General features: G+C 40.2%; 1 protein-coding gene across 5 annotated transcripts in view; it reads left to right on the top strand.

The window, feature by feature from the left end:
• Nucleotides 1–19,614, top strand: part of NAALADL2 (N-acetylated alpha-linked acidic dipeptidase like 2) — an 828,713-nt gene that overhangs the window by 735,903 nt on the left and 73,196 nt on the right. For 4 of the 5 annotated variants that reach the window (XM_058187422.1, XM_058187420.1, XM_058187421.1 and 1 more), the window contains one exon: nt 14,119–14,212. The exons of the other annotated variant lie outside the window; for it this stretch is intronic. In XM_058187422.1, coding sequence (XP_058043405.1) covers nt 14,119–14,212 — 94 coding nt within the window. The remainder of the gene's footprint in view (nt 1–14,118; nt 14,213–19,614) is intronic. 5 annotated transcript variants of the gene reach the window in all.

Below are 19,614 nucleotides of genomic sequence, written 5' to 3' on the forward strand. Positions count from 1 at the left end.
AGCTCCCACGTAACACCGCTCCTGCACAGACTGCACTGGCTACCTGTGGCCTTTCGAGTGCACTTTAAGGTTTTGGTTACGACCTTTAAAGCGCTCCATGGCTTAGGGCCTGGGTACTTACGGGACCGCCTGCTGTTACCGCATGCCTCCCACCGACCAGACGCTCACAGAGAGGGACTTCTCAGGGTGCCGTCCGCCAAGCAATGTCGGCTGGCGGCCCCCAGGGGAAGGTCCTTCTCTGTGGGGGCTCCCACACTCTGGAACGAGCTTCCCCCAGGTTTACGCCAAATACCTGACCTTCGGACCTTCCGTCGCAAACTGAAGACACATCTTTTCATTCGCGTGGGGCTGGCTTAAATTTTATTGATTTTAAATTTTTTATTAATAATTTTAAATGGGGTTTTAGTTTATTATATATTTTAAACTTTTTAGGCTAATTATAAAATAAGTTTTTTAATTTGCATTTTAAATTGTACATTGTATTGCCTGTTTTATTTTTGCCTGTACACCGCCCTGAGTCCTTCGGGAGAAGGGCGGTATAAAAATCAAAATAATAAATAAATAAATAAATAAATAAATAAATAAATAAAACCATGTTACTAACTTGATTCACTTAACTGTGTCATAAAATGGGGCAAACTCAATTGTCTCACCTAGCAACAAAAATATTGGGCTCAACTCTGGCTGTAAGTCGAGGACTGTCTTTATAGAAGAGGTAAAAGATAAAGTTTTCTTCATCAGTCATGTCCAACTCTAGGGCACAGTGGTCATCTCTGTTTCTTTGCCAAGGGAACCAGGAATGCTGTTAGCTTCCTATCAAAATGGTACCTATTTATCTACTTGCATTTGCATGCTTTCTAACTGCTAGGTGGGCAGGAGCTGGGGCAAGTAACAGGAGCTCACCCCATTGCTCAGAGCTTGGATCTCGAACTTGGTCTGTCAGTTCTCCAGCTGACAAGTTCAGCACCATTAACCACTGAGCCATCGCTGTGTCCCCTCTGTATAGAAGAGAAGCAATTGAGTTTTCCCCAGAAACTGTCCCCAGTAGACCACCTGAATTCAGAACATCTCCATGTTTAAGGTCCAAGTGGCCTTTGATATAGTCTTCAACTATTTACATATATCACTGACCATTGTTGATATAGAGTAACCATTGCGAGGAAGCATTAGTAATACAAATTAAGGAGCATTATGGTCTTGTGCTGAACCAAGAATTAGCTTGAATCTCCTCTGTGTGCAGGAGGGTATCAATCTGATTCAGTGGAGAAGTTGGAAGGAGAGAAAATGTCTCCAAATGATGGAGTTTTTCACTCTGATGTAGTGCTGTATTTTTTTTTATACTGTCGAGGCTCTTAATGATTCTCATTAACTGTGAACTCCTGTGGCGTTTAAGTAAGTTTAAAGAATTAGAGCTACACAGAGACATCTGCAGAGGAATAAAAAATCATGGTGGCAAACAATCATGCTGGCAATGAAAGACCCACCATGTTTTTATACATGGTATGTGTATACCACGTATAACACATACCATCTTATACACATGGTATGTGTAAACAAGGGGACATGGTGGCTCAGGGGCTAAGACAGCTGAGCTCTCGATCGAAAGGTTGGCAGTTCGGCGGTTTGAATCCCTAGTGCTGCCGTGTAATGGGGTGAGCTCCCGTTACTAGTCCCAGCTTCTGCCAACCTAGCAGTTTCGAAAGCATGTAAAAAAGCAAGTAGAAAAAATAGGGATCACCTTTGGTAAGGTAGGTAACAGCGTTCCGTGCGCCTTTGGTGTTGAATCATACCGGCCACATGACCACGGAGACGTCTTCGGACAGCGCTGGCTCTTCGGCTTTGAAACAGAGATGAGCACCGCCCCGTAGAGTCGGCAACGACTAGCACGTATGTGCGAGGGGAGCCTTTACCTTTACTATGTGTAAACAAGGGGCAAGGCTTTGATGGCACAGTTGCAGCTGCCATGGTGTAACCATGCATTCCGTCTGTAGAAACTTTTGGAGCTACAAATCACCTTCAGTGATTTGGATTGAGAATAAACTCTAAAGAGTCGAGGTGGTGCAGTGCGTAGAGTGCAGTACCGTAAGCTACTTCAGCTGACTGCTAGCTGCAGTTCAGCAGATTGAACCTCATCGGCTCAAGGCAATGGTGAAATGTAAAATTTGTTACTACCGGTTCCATAGGCGTGGCTTGGGGGAGGTAATGTGACTGGGTGGGCGTGACCAACTTTTTTTTTTACTTTTAAAAGCATTTTTTCTACAATCTCTTTGGCCGAAGAGGCTTTTAAAACTTTTTAAAGCATTTTTTCAGCCGAAGAAAAATGCTTTTAAAAGTAAAAAAAATAAAAATACCTCTGATGATTGCGCAGCTCAGCTGGGCATGGCCGGGGGGCAGGGCAGGGATTTTTGTTACCGGATTGGGTGATCCAGTCCAAACCGAGAGCATTTCACCCGATATTCAGGTATTATATATCTGGATATAATCTTCCATGCCTCTAGCAATATGATGACATACAGGTAGTTGACGACTTACAACCATTTTTAGCAATCATTTGAAATTACGATGCATTGAAAAAAATGACTTATGACTTACGATGCTCCTCATACATATGACCATCACGGCACACACACACACACACCATGGTCACGGGATCAAAATTTTGTTGCTTGGCAATTACCCTGTATTTTTAATGTTCACGGCATCCGAAAGTAATGTCACAATTCGCAATCTTTCCAGCCAGCTTTCAACAAGCAATGTCAACAAGGAAGCTGGATTTGCTTAACAGCTCCAGGATTCATTTAAAAGCTGCAGCGATTCACTTAACAACTATGGGGTGGGGGAAAGGTGTTGCAAAATTGGGTGCATTTAATTGGATGCCTTGCTTCGTAACAAAAATCCTTGTCCCAATCGTGCATCAAAGACTACCAATACTCAAATTATCCATGACCGAATGCTCCCAAGTAAACTCTGTTTTTGTTTTTGTTTTTACTGCTCCAATTATTTTTAAAGCAGCTCGAATGCATCTTCTTGAAGGAACATATTCTAACTGTGGGTGTCTCAAAAATGGTTCTGCATCAAAGAGCAGACATAATTGCGGTAGAAAATGAAATGAGGATTAACATTTTAAATTATTGGTCAGAATAATATTCTTTTCGCTGGTTTGGTTTCTTGAGTTTTAGTAGATAATTTGACTTCTAAATAGAGAGGTTCTATTGTGCAGTGCCTGAACCAATACAAATAGTCACAAGAAACATGATTAGCTTTGGGCTATGATTAAGCCAAGGCAGAGCTAAGGCAGAAAACCTTAGATATATTGAAGAGCCACAATGACAGACTTGTCTGCCAAGAAGAATTTACCTTGGTAGTCTGCCTATTAATTCCATTGCAATTACATGTTTAAGTAAAATTTCACGAATCAGGAGAGCTATGCCGGCATGCTTTAGTGCATTACCAACAGCTGTATTAGAATATAGAGGGATATTCCATAAAAAGGATCAGTGTCAACCCAGAAAGCATCCTGCTCTCGAGTTGCCATAAGCAAGGGGGGATGGGAAACTGACGAAATGGCATGGTAGCCAAAGACAGATGCACATTCCAGACTTATTTCTCCCAAGGCTGTATCTCAGGGTTACCCACAGCGGCCGGAGGGGAGTGATCTCTACAACCCACGAAATTTCTCTGTTGGTGAATGTGATTGATGACACAATCAAGGAGGAGAAACAGGGTCATGATTGGGGCATAAATTACGTAGGGTCAGAGCTGGCTTCACTTGGGAATCTGCCGACATGAAGCTTCTAATCAATAACTGGATTTCTTTTGAAGCTTGGCTCAAGGCTCATGATTTAATTAGGGCATCTGGTCGGAACCCTGACAATCAGCTTCGTCCAGAGCTCATCCCTTCTTACACAGTATTTTTTATAAAGGTGTCTGATATCTTTGATAGATCACAATATATCTCTCTATTCGTAATTACATTTCCAGGCATTCAAATTCTTTCTGTTTCTAATATGTATGGCCTGGTAACGTTGAAGTAATTTCATTAAATGTCTTTAAATGTTGTAATTCACAATGTTATCGAATCTGAACTTAGTATTGATATTGTTTTACTGTGGCTTTTAGTTTTTAACAATTTTATGAACTGAGTGTTTATGTACCTTTAACCATAGTAATAACGAATCTGAACACCTCATGAAAACAACCTTCATCTCAATCCCAGATACAGTATAATGGAAACAGATTACACTTGACTTCATTTTTTTCTTATTATAAAGCCTTTCCCCCTCCCCCCTTTTTTTCCTAATGCCTGTTTTGCTCTCCAAGAATTGTGTGAAGTCTAATTAATGATTTTGAAAATGACATAGTTAGAGCTCAGCTCTATCTGCCCCCATTGGTCATTTTTGAATTCTTTGGGCTCCTCCCTCCCCTCTAAATGTTGGAAATCTCCTTTGATGACGATTTTGGTCTGAGATGCAGGAAAGATTGGCTGTCTGGCTTTCACAGAAGCAGCTACTTCTATAATACCTGACAAGGATTTTGCTTAGTAGCATTCAAGCATCATTTGGAATGCTTACATATTGTGCTTCTTAAAACACATTAAACTTTTTTTAAAAAAAAATGCTTAGTGATTTGTGTTTTTTTGAAAGAATTGTAGACCTATGTTGTTTGTTGTTCAAAAAACAAAACAAAACTTTTGTTTTAGAATAGAATAGAATAGAATTTTTTATTGGCCAAGTGTGATTGGACACACAAGGAATTTGTCTTGATGCGTATGCTCTCAGTGTACATAAAAGAAAAGATACGTTCATCAAGGTACAACATTTACAACACAATTGATGATCAATATATCAATATAAATCATAAGGATTGCCAGCAACAAGTTATAATCATACAGTCATAAGTGGAAAGAGATTGGTGATGGGAACTATGAAATGATTAATAGTAGTGCAGATTCAGTAAATAGTCTGACAGTGTTGAGGGAATTATTTGTTTAGCAGAGTGATGGCCTTCGGGAAAAAACTGTTCTTGTGTCTAGTTGTTCTGGTGTGCAGTGCTCTATAGTGTTGTTTTGAGGGTAGGAGTTGAAACAGTTTATGTCCAGGATGCGAGGGATCTGCAAATATTTTCACGGCCCTCTTCTTGATTCGTGCAGTATACAGGTCCTCAATGGAAGACAAGTTGGTAGCAATTATTTTTTCTGCAGTTCTAATTATCCTCTGAAGTCTGTGTTTTTCTTGTTGGGTTGCAGAACCAAGCCAGACAGTTATAGAGGTGGAAATGACAGACTCAATAATTCCTCTGTAGAATTGGATCAGCAGCTCCTTGGGCAGTTTGAGCTTACTGAGTTGGCACAGAAAGAACATTCTTTGTTGTCCTTTTTTAATGATGTTTTTGATGTTAGCTGTCCATTTGAGATCTTGCGATATGATAGAACCTAGAAATTTGAAGGTTTCTACTGTTGATACTGTGTTGTCAAGTATTGTGAGAGGTGGAAGTATGGAAGGGTTTTTCCTAAAGTCTACCACCATTTCTACAGTTTTGCAATGCTATTAAAGAGAAAATTGACTTAAACCAAGAAAGACAGCCAGATTTTCCTACCTGTGTTTGAAATAAGTGCATTGCCAATTTTCTCCTATTTTTGCCAGCTTTTTTTTGATGCTGGGGTATGGGATGGGAGCTCTTAATGATTTCAATTGTTATTACCATTTTATATTCTCGATGGGATACTTTGGGGTGCTTTTAACTGTAGCCACTCTCTGCTTTCAATGCTGTTTTATTTTATTTTTTTTCCAGGACTTGCCACTTTGAGATGTTTAGTGGTTAGAGTGAAATTGATCAAAGATTCAGCTAGATTCTTCTCCCAGGCTGAGTGATAAGTCAGAGGAAAAAAGGGACATGGATGAAGCAAAAAAGAAAGACCCTTCCCTCCATGTCCCCCCAAAACCCCCCTCATTTCATCATACAACTATGGCTTAGGTCAGGGGTCTGCAAACTTGGCTTTTTTAAGACTTGTGGACTTCAACTCCCAGAGTTCCACAGCCAGCAACTCTGAGAGCTGAAGTCCACAAGTCTTAAAAGAGCCAAGTTTGCAGACCCCCTGCCTTAGGTTATAGAGCTTAAACAAAGGTCTACTGAATTTCTGAAACCTATACTCCAAATAGGCATATTCATGGGGCAGAGGAAGACCCAAAATCATCTAGGAGGGAGCTGTTTTGATCTGTTGTGACAGCTCTTTCCTACCTCACACTATATCCTAGTTTCACATTTGGCCAATTTGTCATGTTCCTCGTCTATCATTTTTTATTTATGGTTTACTTATAGATACTTTAAGAGATCTGACATCTCATTCCCCCCTCCCCATTTTATTGTTATTTCTCCATAACTCATTTTTGGATCACGAAGAAAGCAAGAATTCAAAATGCCACATGCATTACTGTGATGGCACCCTGATTGATAGGAAGGATAATATGCATAATTTCTAGGGTTTAAAAATATTATACTATAGCTGTCATTCCGGAATCTGTTCATGGTAACCAAGGCAACATGACTCTAAAATTGGATGGATGGACAAAGTATGGGAAGAGATTCCACTAAAAAAAAACCCCAAATTTACAAGGCATAACATAATTAGGCGTATCTCTTAAAGTGGGCATAAAAAGAAGTTTATTCAGGGCCTGGATTTCAGATTACTTCTAACAATATTTCAAAAACATCCAGCCAATATATACTTGTTTCTGTTCCTCCTATTAGCTTGGTCCTCGCCTCTAATTTTCACATATTTGGCAAATGGTTTAAATCTCTCTCTGTGTGACCCTTTTCTGCCATTTAGCAATCCATAATTTCATCAGAAGTTCTTGGAAAGAAAGCATTCAAATTTAATACTTCTACCCAGTGGTGGGATTCAAGTAATTTAACAACCAGTTCTCTGCCCTAATGATTTCTTCCAACAACCAGTTTGCCAAACTGCTCAGAAAGTTAACAACGGGTTCTCCCGAAGTGGTGCGAACTGGCTGAATCCCACCACTGCTTCTACCTACCAGCAAATTAGCAAAACTTTGTTTAATCCATAATCCATAATTTTAATAGCAAACTGAGACATTAAACCATCTCAAAGCAGCTGACCCTTGGCATTATCACAACATTTTCGGATTCTTCTTGTTGAACATCCTATTATCTTGTGAGTATTGACCTTTTTCAAGTGTCTTGAACTCCACCTGCTCTATTCCCAAATGTTTCGTTGCTGAAGATCTGAAGAGGGCTTGCAGAAGCAGTTGGCTAGATCTATACCAGAGCTTTCCCAGGAGGCTGATGTGTTCTGCTGAAAAATAACCTACAGTATCTTCTTGATCAACATGAAAGGATTGGCAAGGAAGTGGTGCCCTTGACTTTGTACCTCCTATTTAAATTAAAATTCCTCCTGGAGATCTAATTTCTGAACAAAGCCATACAGGAAGATCTTCCCTCTTTCTTTTATGGGTGACCTTATCTTCAAACTACCTTAACTAAGTTATCATCCCATATATACCTGAAGGCTGTATACATGATAAGACTCAAAAACCTCTGAAGTAGGCTTGTGATTTTAGGAGCAACCTAACAACATTTTTGTTTTTGAAGGTTTCTTATTGTTGGGTGCTTCTTACAGTTCATGCATAGAAAAATTTGTGAATTAATATTTTTATTTCCTGATCAATAATTCCTCAGTCATGAATAAAATAAAGAGAAGGTTTTTCCCATTTGGAAAAAGAACCGCTATTATATACCAGCATATATTAAACTGATTAATCCCAATTTTTTTTAATGAAAGGTCTTTCCTTACTGGGTTACTATGTTTCAGCTAATCCACTACAGCAGAATAGCTTTTGAATTATTCTTGTCTTTTGTCAGAGAGCCCTCTACTGACCCAAAATGTATTCTGTGAGAAGCAATGTTTTGTTAAAGTATCTTTTTAAAACCTATAGATATACCCTAACCAGCTAAGCTAGCTTTGCAAATCAAAACTGATAATAATAATCATATTATTTTTTAAAAAAAAACCAGTTGAAATCAAAGGACTGTGTAATGTTATAAATAGATTTTCGGAAATTCATTTTCTTCAATGCTAAGTACAGTCCCTCCAGAATCCCCCCCCCCCCGTTATTGATTTAGCTATATATTTTCCTTGTTTGTCCTTTACAATATAACCACATCTAATTAATGTGCAGGTCAGGGATGGGTTCTACTTACCTTTACTACCAGTTCGCAGCGGGATCGCACATGCACTCTTGCTTCTAGGCATGCGTAGAAGCTTCCTGATAACATCAGGGCCGGTGGGTGGAGCTCCCCCCCCTTGGTTTTACTAGCTGTTCGCCAGAATCGGTCTGAACCGGGGGCAACCCACTACTGGTGCAGATGTCCTGTAAATCTTTTATTCCTGTCTTCTACTCACAAGGCTGGGTGTACATTCATATGTTTACTGAAGAACAGAAAAAATAGAGCCGAGAGATGGAATGATGACATAGCAGAGAATAATTAAATTCAAATAAATAAGAAAGAATAATCAACTGATAATAGATTCTATGCTCACCTCTGTGAAAACATACAGGAAATAAATGAGACAGTCACCTGTTATAAATGGGGAAAAAAAAATTTCACTGATTAATTTTTTTATATTCAACCATTGTGAATTTTACCATTCAGAACATATGTCTAAACACGTTTCAAAAAGCTAGCTTTGGAACCTATAAATGGGAAACAGTGGTCTTTTCTACTTTATGTGGATGTTATGTATGTTGCTGCAGTTATTATTCACCTTACCCAAAATAAATGCTCTAAGTATATTTCATATGTGAGTGAAAAAAAAGCTCACTAATTTGAAGTACAGAAGCAGTCTTTGACTAGCTTTTACAGCTAGCTTTTTAAAAATTATTAAGCACATGTTTTGTCTTTCATTCAGGAAGTCAAGAAAGCCTGTATAATGCCCGTCCTTTCACTTTTAACCCATAGCTACCTGTGGGATAAGATAGACTGAATAAAATTGACCTTTCCTGTTGAGTATGGATTAAACTTGGGTCTCCTTGCTTCTGCTCAAATACATAATCTTTTAGACCGTGCTGACTCTTGTCCAGATTAGCAAAACAGAGAATTTTGCTTAAACATAAACTGTGATGTATAATGGCTTAAGATCATGGCCTTGTTCATTTATTATGTCAAGACAATGGCTGGAATTTCTTTAAGAAACTTTTCAACAACGTTGTAAATTATGTCAAATGCTATTTGAAAATTCAGTCAGAATACAGTATTGTAATCTGACGTCTCTCTTAGTTCCTCACTTCTTACTTTACTTCTTCTTTTTCTTCTTGTGCCATATCCATCATCGGATGTTGCTCAGATGTTGATCGGATGTTGGCAATCATGTTGGCAATCCTGTTTTTGTCAACAGCTGTATGAAAAAGTGTTGCTGAATTTTGTCCAAACCAGTCCCTTAGATTTTGAAGCCATGATGTTGTTCTTCTGCCTGGACCTTGTTTGCCTTCAATCTTTCCCTGGAGGATTAAGTGAAGGATGGCATATTTTTCTGGGTGTTGCATTACATGTCCAAAATATTCTAACTTTCACTTTTTAATGGCTTTGATGCTTTTCCTTGGCTTTCCCAGGTGGCTTATCACCTCCTCATTTGTGATTTTGTTAACACAGTTTATACATAACAGCCGTCTGTAAATCCACATTTCAAATGCTTCTACTTTCTTCAAGTGGTTTTCTGTCAGAGACCAACTCTCCACTGCTCCTCTACAGCAGGATAGAAAAGATGTAACATCTGACAAGCCTGATTTTCAGACTCTGACTTATGTCATGACTGCAGAAGACCTTTTTCATTTTGAAGAATGCCGTTCAACCTTTCTCTATCCTTGTCTTTACCTCACTGATCATGTTCTAGCTTTCATGTAAATTAAAACTGAGGTACATGATCCTTTCAACTTTTTCTGGTGGTATTCCTTCCGAATTTATCAGTGGTAAATTAATGGGCTGTTTGCTGACGACCATGATCTTGGTTTTTGAGGTGTTAAGCTTCAAGCCATATTTATACATATTCTTACTTTTGCAACATCTAATTTCAAGTTGCCTTCCGAAGAGAATTAACTTTGTTCTGCAGAACTTTTCTTCCCCACTTCCTTCACAGAAGATGCAATTCATCCTGTTTTTTCCCTTAATCTTCCCTGTTATTTAGCTATAAACCTTATCCTCAGAAATTCCTTCACTTAGATGATTCTATAGTGTTCTTTGCCTCTATACTCAAAGAATGTGTCTTGGCCTACATTTATTCTGTGTTTTTTTTAAAAAGACTTCCTTCAGGTATTTTTAAATCTCTCCTTTCCAGAGAACTTTGCTATCTCATATTGTTTCCGATCCATCTGTTCAGGTTTTTAAAAAATAGTCCTTTTTTAAAGATCAGATAATGCAGTTATTTGCAAAAGTGAATCTTCCAAAGATAGTTCTTTATCAGTTTATGTGAAACAAAGGCACTTGAAACGTCTCATGAGTTTCAGTTTATTTTCCCCTAGCAATGAGGTCCATATGTGAGAAAGTGTGTATGCATGAAATATATTTAAGGTAGCTCAGACTACCTTACAGATAAAAGAATAATACATTTCTATGCTTCACTCCCTGTCTTTCCTCTCTTTTTTAAAATTTATCCTTTTATGGCTTTTAAAATAATGTTACAGAGAAATAGGGGGGAAAGCCCACAAAGATCAAAATACATGCATTGTGGGGGGGGGGAAACAGTTCTAATTTTTTTAAAGTGACAAAATACATTAAAGGGAAAAAAAAAAGATATATCATTCTGGCTGCAAATAGTTACAATTTCACATATAGGGTACAACCAGGGGTGAAATCCAGCAGGTTCTGACAGGTTCTGGAGAACTGGCAGCGGAAATTTTGAGTAGTTCAGAGAACTGGCAAATACCACTTCTGGCTGGCCCCAGAGTGGGGTGGGAATGGAGATTTTGCAATATCCTTTCCCCAGGAGTGGGGAGAGTATGGGGATTTTGCAGAGTCCTTCCCATGCAGTGGGGTGGGAATGGAAATTTTGCAGTATCCTTCCCCTGCCACACCCATCACACCACACCATGCCCACCAAGCCACGCCCACAGATCTAGTAGTAGAAAAAATTGGATTTCACCACTGGGTACTACTTATGGATAAAACAGTATATTATACATTTTATTTTCCTTTTATCTTTTTCCCTCTCTTTGTATATAAATAATAGTAAAAGGAGAAAAAACTCTGGGAGCATTAACTGAAGATTAAGTCAATTGGTAGAACATACTAATGTTCCAAAGTCAACTCTAAGTAAAATAATAAAGGTAAACATCTCCGACCAAAAAAAAAATGTTTTAGTTTATGCCTAAGTGTCTATGAAGATTCTCAGTCATCTAGGTCATGGTTGTCCCAAAGGTGCTTCTTCAAAAGGCAACTGGACTTGCTTTATTTTTCCTTGAAGACTCTTGAATGAAAAGCAAAACATCTTCAAGGAAGAACAAAGAAAGTCTAGTTGCCTTTTGAAAAAGCATTTTTGGGATAGCTTATCCCTAATTTAGGGATAAATTAAGGGATGCAGTGACTCAGTGGCTAAGATGCTGAGCTTTTCGATTAAAAGGTCGGCAGTTCAGCAGTTCGACTCTCTAGTTCGAATAATGGGGTGAGTTCCCATTACTTGTCCCAGCTTTTGCCAACATAGCAGCTCGAAAGCATGTAAAAAATGCAAGTAGAAAAATGGGGACCACCTTTGGTGGGAAGGTAACAGCATTCCATGCGCCTTTGGCATTTAGTCATGCTGGCCACATGACCATGGAGACGTCTTCGGACAGCACTGGTTCTTTGGCTTTGAAACAGAGATAAGCACTGCCGCCCCCTAGAGTCAGGAACGACTAGCACATATGTACGAGGGGAACCTTTACCTTTATCCCTAATTTCATAAAGCCATTAGCATATGGTTCAGGAAAATATGTTCCAAAGATAGAATGCCATTGTTAAAAATGCTTCATATTACATCACTGCTTACCTATTGTCAATAGAATTTGCAAGAGAACATGTTCATTTCTTTTCTCTTCTCAACCTTTTCTCATAAGCTGCATGTTTTGAATCCCTGCCAATGAACCGTCAATGCATCCCCACTTCTCAAAAATCAAAATGATACCATCTTATCCCTTCCATTCCTCCAGTCTTTTGGAGACATGCTAATCTCTCAATATCAAATGTGCCAAACCAGATTTTTGACATATGGCCCAGCTAATAAGTAACAATCTCCATTGGGAACTTTAAAGAGTAGAGTTCTAGACTCTCTTATCCTGCAGCCTATGCCAGGCTGTGTTGGGGAAAAAATCACTCAATAAATGTCAACAACTGGAGAGAATTCAAACACTTGTTGAGTTTACCATGAATCACTGGTTTCCAGTAACTGAAACAGCTCAAGACCAAGAACCTCAGCGTGACATACAGTAGGTCTTGTACAGAATATTAATCAAAGACAGTTGAAACATGCACACATATAACAAGATCCAGGGGTGGGCTGCTGGGGGTTCGCAGGGGTTCAGAAGAAACTCTAGCTAAGATTCTGTGCAGTTCGGAGAAGCCCCAAATCCCATTCCCTTGCTGGCCGTACCCATCCCACCCAGGTGTCCCCACGCAATTCGTTTTGGATGCAGATAAGTGCAGGGCACATGCGGAGGCTCGGGGACAGCAAATAACGGGCCTACCGGAAGTTTGGGAAGGCTGGAAACGGGCCCATTTCTGGCCTCCAGATGGCCTCTGGAGCTTGGGTAGGCATTTTCACCCTCCCGGAGGCTCAAGAAAAACCTCCGGAGTCTGGGGAAGGCAAACACACACACATACACTCCACTGTGATGCAGGAGGCCGACTAGGCCATGCCCACAATCAGGAGTGAAATGTAAAATTTGTTACTACCGGTTCTGTGGGCGTGGCTTGATGGGGGAGGTAATGTGACTGGGTGGGCATGGCCAACTTTTTTTTTACTTTTAAAAGCATTTTTTCTACAACCTCTTTACAAGAGGTTTTAAAAAAATGCTTTTAAAAGCCTCTGATGATCCCAGCTGAGCCGCACAATCATCAGAGGCTTTTTTTTTACATTTAAAAGCATTTTTTCGGCCAAAGAAAAAATGCTTTTAAAAGTAAAAAAAAAAAAAACCTCTAATGATCGCGCGACTCAACTGGACATGGGAGGGGGGCCGGGATTTTTGCTACTGGTTGTCCAAACTACCCGCCGCCATTGCTACTGAATCGGGCAATCTGGTCCAAACCAGGAGCATTTCACCCCTGCCCACAATGGCCACAACCACCCAGCAACCAGGCAGAGAACCTCTTGCTAAAACTTTTTGAAACCCAACCCTGGCAACATTCCAAAAGAATTACAAGCCATACAACTACAAGAGAGGAGGAATAGGTATCCTTTAAAATATGATGCAAACTACAGTTGCATCCTTTGAAATTCTCAAATGCATTTTGATGTGCAGGAAGCGCTGAGAAGTTAATTGTTATTCTAACACAATAACCTTGGATTAGCTATGGAAAGAGTAAAAGAGATAAGGAGGTAACCACCTTTTCGAGTCTGATATTTCTCCCAAAGGACACTCATATTTTTTTTAAAGGAATGCAGAATAATTAAAAAGATATCTATAAGTTAAGTAACCTACAGGGATTTTAACGGCATTGACAACACTGAAAAAATTCCTGCACTATTGATCATCTGTTTCAGAGTCTCATACCAACATATACTGCTGAATAGTCCAGAAATTCTCTGCGCTGCTTGTTTGTGTATCTGCATGGATGCAAGGACATTATGCTTCTCTCCCATTGAAATCAATAGTCCCTTTGTACCCTTAGCCATACCTTTCATTTGAAAAGTGAAGCCGTGCAGACCATTTAATCTGGTCTTCAAAACTACCTTGCTATTCCAGGTGAGGCATCCATCATTAAAGCTGAAGTGCTTATCTGCCAGTCCAGATGCCTTAATGGGAACATCGCTTATTTAGGTGCTCAGTGTTTGGTGGAAAGTACCCAATGGATTATGTCAGAATGCGCCTGAGTGTCTGATTCTCTTTTTTTTTTTTTCCTTTTGCTTTCCAGTTGACAGGAGAAGCAATTTTGCAAATTGCTAGCAAGCCAGTTCTGCCTTTTAATGCCCTGGATATTGCACTAGAAGTTCAGGAGAACCTGCAAGGTAATTTTCTGCCATGGTCTAAGGAATTTCCAGCAAATGTAACGTTTTCCCTCTGCTTGAGATGGCAAGTTCCTGCTTTTCTCTGCTGTAAACAAACAATGCGTGCCTATTTTATTAATCCCACTATTTATTTATTTATTTATTTGTTTGTTTAGCTGCATGTCAGTGCTTGTGCCTTGGTGGTAAATTAAGTATCATTTTTAGCAAACTTATTAGAAACATAAATGGTTTATATAGACACAGTTAAAGCAATATTTACTGTAAACATTTCAGCGAATGATAAATACCGTTTTAAGGGCTGCAGGCAGGTTTTTGGTTTTTTGTCCCCTCCCCCCTTCCATAGCAAATAGGAGGAAAAAGAAAACGAGGCATTGAGCTCCATGGTTCTTGAAGGCTGTGTAATTTTCCCAGTTTGAAAACTGGCCATCTTGCTTATTTATTGCAGCAGGTCATATTGGCAGCGGATCAGTCCAGCTTGCCTGTCTTCTCACAGCCACTAGGAAGCAGGATAATTTAATGCCAAATAATTTGCCCGACTTGATTTATCGTTCCTTTCTTGAAAGCTCTGCGTTAGAAATGAATGACCTTGATGTGGGTATTAGGATGAGAGGGCGATAAAAATGGGAAGATCTTCTCCTGCTCAAGAAAACCAAATAGAGGCCCAAGGCCCAGGATAATACAAGTGTGTGTGTGTGTGTTTGTGTGTGTGTGTGTGTGTGTGTGTGTGTTCAGAGTGCTGGACTGGAGCTTTGGAAATAAATCCAAAATTCACACTGAGAGCAACCAATTCTGTGAAAAAAATCTAGTTGGATGGATTTAGATGGAAGCTATGAGGGCATTTTGTTGCTGCCATCTAGTGATGGTTCGAGTTTTCCAATGCAGATATCTAATCCTAATTTAACAACTTTAGGCTTACCGTTCAACACTTTATCGCCGTGGGGTTAAACAAAGGTAACCAAGTTAGTCACTGAGTTAGCCTTGACAGCTAGTGACTGAATTTATGCAGTTTTCTTGGCAGCATTCCAGATGACATTTCCCATTGCCTTCTTCTGTTGTTCTTCTGTTCTTCTGCCTTCTTCTGTAACAGTGTTCCGTGCGCCTTTGGCATTGAGTCATGCTGGCCACATGACCACGGAGACGTCTTCGGACAGCGCTGGCTCTTTGGCTTTGAAACGGAGATGAGCACCGCCCCCTAGAGTCGGCAACGACTAGCACGTATGTGCAAGGGGAACCTTTACCTTTACTCTTCTGTTGTATTGTTTTGACAAGCCACCAACCCTGGACCTGGGTTCCATGTGGTCCTCCTGCCCTGCAACTTAGGCTGACCCTGCTTAGTTTCTGCTATCAGCCAAGGTCAGCTAGTATTAGCTAGGACCAAATCGTATCAGACCGATGCAGGTACTCCTCGATTTAAAACCACAATTGAATCCAACGCTTCTGTTACTGAGTGAGATATTTGTTGAGTTTTGCCCCATTTTATGACTTTTCTTAACACAGTTAACACAGTTAGTAACTGTTCCATAATTTATCCTGTCAAGTTTTATTCTTACAGGAGAAGTAGAAATCATAGTGTCTTGGTTTTTAGCCCAGTACCTTAGCTACTACACAAAATCTCTTTTGCTTTATATAACAGCTCATTTCAACTGACCTTGAGGAAAATGCTGTGTAATTGTTTTGGTCTGACATCAGCCATGGTTGCTGTTATTCAAGGAATGCGTGTCCCTGATTATAATAGACTATTGTCCTTGCTATAATTTTTTTTACTTTGTCCCTAGGTTATACTGGGGACATTATTTCAATGGGAAACACCATTCTTAATCTGAGTTTGGACTTAATTTCACATGCGTATCTTGTTTCTATCACAGATAATGGCATGGAAAAGAACAACTCACTTTATTTGTGATTGCTTATTGCAAATTGCACAAGGTAAAGATAATAAACAGATAGATACATGAAAATAGATGTTCATGAATATTGTGTATGTCAAGTGTGATCTAGCATTGAGTTTTCACTTTTTAAAAAAATGCACAATAATGAGGTTGCAATCTTGGATTATCCTGGATAATAACGTATTTCCATATTGCTTGAATATATATTTCAGAGTGTCAGGATTCGAAGTAACATCCCCAACGAAAAAAGAGTCCGAGGCTTGAAATTCCTCAAAGTTCCATTTTATTAGAGATGTCATATTGGCACACCTGGGAAAACCTGAATCTGAAAGCTTCCAGGTTTTCCCCACCCAAGACCCTGCCCAGCACCCACATGTCCATCACATGGTCTGATCAAAACACCATCCCAACTGGAGATGCCTTCCAGTTCCAACCCTCCAGGTGCAGGGCAAGATGTCCTTGACTCTCTGGGAAAGGAATGTTATTACGACTATATATCACCCTTGCTCTATACAATCCCCCCTCCCAGTTTCCCACAACAGTAAATGTGGCAGGCCTGAAGGGCCATTGCAAAAGATGGCTTCCAGGCCTGACACTGAGTCTATAACGAACAAAAAAACCTAGCCATGTTCTTCTGACTACTTTACAATTTAAATTTTGTAAAATTAATCCAAACAGGGACCTATCTGCATAGAAAACTGAGAGAATAGGCAATAGAAGGACCTGTAAGAGATTTCATTAAACATAATTGCAGAAAAGAGCAGAGCAAAAGAATCTTATTTTATTGGTATTAGAAGCAAAAGAAGAAGAAGAAGAAGACAATTTTCTTTCGTTGATATCAAATGACTGAACCTAATGAACCTTCAATCAGAGGTAACGAAAATTGTGAGATCAAGTCAATAAAGGCTGTTTTACACTTAACAATAGCATTTTTTGTGTGTGTGATAAGCAGAGAAAAAAGCAACACAATTCCTTTTAAAAAATAATTGGCTGGATGAAATTCATTTTTAGCTGAAAATTAGAACTTGTACACTTATCCCATGAAACCTATCAGTAAAATACATATAAAGATGCTCGGTCAAAAACAGTATAGAGTAGTATATTCTGCATTAATTAAAAACATACAGACATGGCTTTTTCCTGCTTTCCCTCCAAAACACCAGAAGTACATTTCATTTGCATTAAAAACAGGTTACCTACTAGTGGGGATCCTAGAGAATACATACATTTGTAAACAAGCCAACTGAATTCTAGAATAAGAGATGGACGAATCCTACATATTTCTTCCTACTGTGAACTCTGGGACATCAACATTACATACTGAAAGGCTTTGTGTCGTGTCCCACTTCTCCGCTGACGGCCGGGTCAGGGAAATCCGAATCAGGCTTGCCTCTGCAGCTCTGCCCAAAGTCCTAGCAAAGTCCTCAGAGCAGGCAGGAGACCAGTAAGTGACTTCAGCAAGATAAGTTCGACTTTTCCTGACTCAGAGACTGCCAGAAAGCAGATCCTTTATATAGGCCATGGGGTGTGGCTCCATGACTCAGCACTCATTAAGGCCTGCCCCTCCCTTCCTTCTGTTGCCTCCGCCTATCCATCTTCTGATGCGAGGGTCACTCCAATCAGCTGTTGGAAGTAAACTTTCCTCAGCCTCACATGCTGTGGAGGAGGGGGAGGGGTCTAGCTGCTCCGTTTGCCTGGGCATGGAGCCAGGGCTGGGGCCGGGGGATGCTCCCTCCTCTGCAGCCTGCTTGGGCATGGAGCCAGGGCTGGGACCGGGAGGTGCCCCCTCCTCTGCAGCTTGTCTGGGCATGGAGCCAGGACTGGGGCTGGGAGGCATACATTCCTCCGTGTTCGGGAGCAGATAAGCAGACCCCGGCTGCGGTGAGAGCGGACAAGACACAACACTTTGTGGCTGTGTGAGAAGTGAGACTGCCTGCAAAATGGTCAGAACCTGGGATGCCGGTGCCCTGTCTCTTTAAGACCTGTCACTAGCCAACTCAGCAATGTGTGGCTGTGTGTGGTGGTATTGGACTTGTGGTGTTAGTATGGGAGTGAGAGAGAAGGTGGTTTGTGTGTTCGTTTGGGAAATTTATGTCTGAATCCGCTTAAGAGAAATTCACTTACTGTTCTCCAGAACAGTAATGGAATAGGAGAAAAGTGGCATAGTAAACAGTGACTACCAGCCTTTGAGTACCAATAGGGGTGTTGCCTAGAGACGAGTTATGCTTGTCATTGGGTTTTGGAATCCATTAACCTGGGTATAAAGCAGGGGTGAAATCCAGAAGGTTCTGACAGGTTCTAGAGAACCGGTAGTGGAAATTTTGAGTAAATTGGAGAACTGGCAAATACCATCTCTGGCTGGTCCCAGAGTGGGGTGGGAATGGAGTTTTTGCAATATCATTCTCCCAGGAGTGGGGAGGGAATGAGGATTTTGCAGTATCCTTCCTCTGAAGTGGGGTGGGAATGGAGATTTTGCAGCATCCTTCTCCTGGAGTGGGGTGGGAATGGAGATTTTGCAGTATCCTTCCCCTGCCACACCTACCAAGTCATGCCCACCAAGCCATACTATGCACACCAAACCGCACCCACAAACCAGCAGTAAAAAAATTAGAATTTCACCACTGATATAAAGGGACACGGTGGCTCAGTGGCTAAGACGCTGAGTTTGTCAATTGAAAGGTCAACAGTTCAGTGGTTCAAATTCCTAGTGCCGAATAACAGGGTGAGCCCCTGTTAGTTGTCCCAGCTTCTGCCAACATAGCAGTTCGATAGCATGTAAAAAATGCAAGTAGAAAAATAGGGAACACCTTTGGTGGGAAGGTAACAGCGTTCTGTGCACCTTTGGCCTTAGTCATGCCAGCCACATGACCATGGAGATGTCTTTGGACAGCACTGGCTTTGGTTTTGAAACAGAGATGAGCACCACCCCCTAGAGTCAGGAACGACTAGCACATACTGTATGTGCGAGGGGAACCTTTACCTTTAACCTGGGTATATGTAAAAGAACCCTTGACAGGAATGTCTCTTGCTTTTTCTTCAGTGTATAGTATCTTTTTGTATATCTGTATATATTCATTTTTAGAAAAATGAAAATGAATTGAGCTCAACTTTTGTTAGTAAATGAATGGTATAGCTGTCAACAATATAGAAGGTATTTGCCATTGGATACCTTAGCCATTTTTAAAAACTAAACTAAAATAATATCTAGTCTAGTTTATATCTCTGAAATGTTGTGCTAGTCCAAGGGATCTACTTACAAAGTCCAACCACGCTTACTCAACCCCATAGGATTGACCAAATACTAACCTCAGTTGAATCACAGCTTAGATTTATTCTGATTTCTTACCCTTGTGTCTGTACAGAGGTCTGCACCCAAACAAGGTGGTCATTGAAACATCCAGTTACTTGTGCTTTCCTTTCAAATCATCAAACACAAGTTCTCTTTATTTCAGGAAATAAGACGTACAGTTTTAATAGTTCTAATAATCTCATGAGTGTCATAGGCTTTGTTTT

Source organism: Ahaetulla prasina, chromosome 6 (genome assembly GCF_028640845.1).
Source record: "Ahaetulla prasina isolate Xishuangbanna chromosome 6, ASM2864084v1, whole genome shotgun sequence".
NCBI lineage: Eukaryota > Metazoa > Chordata > Lepidosauria > Squamata > Colubridae > Ahaetulla > Ahaetulla prasina.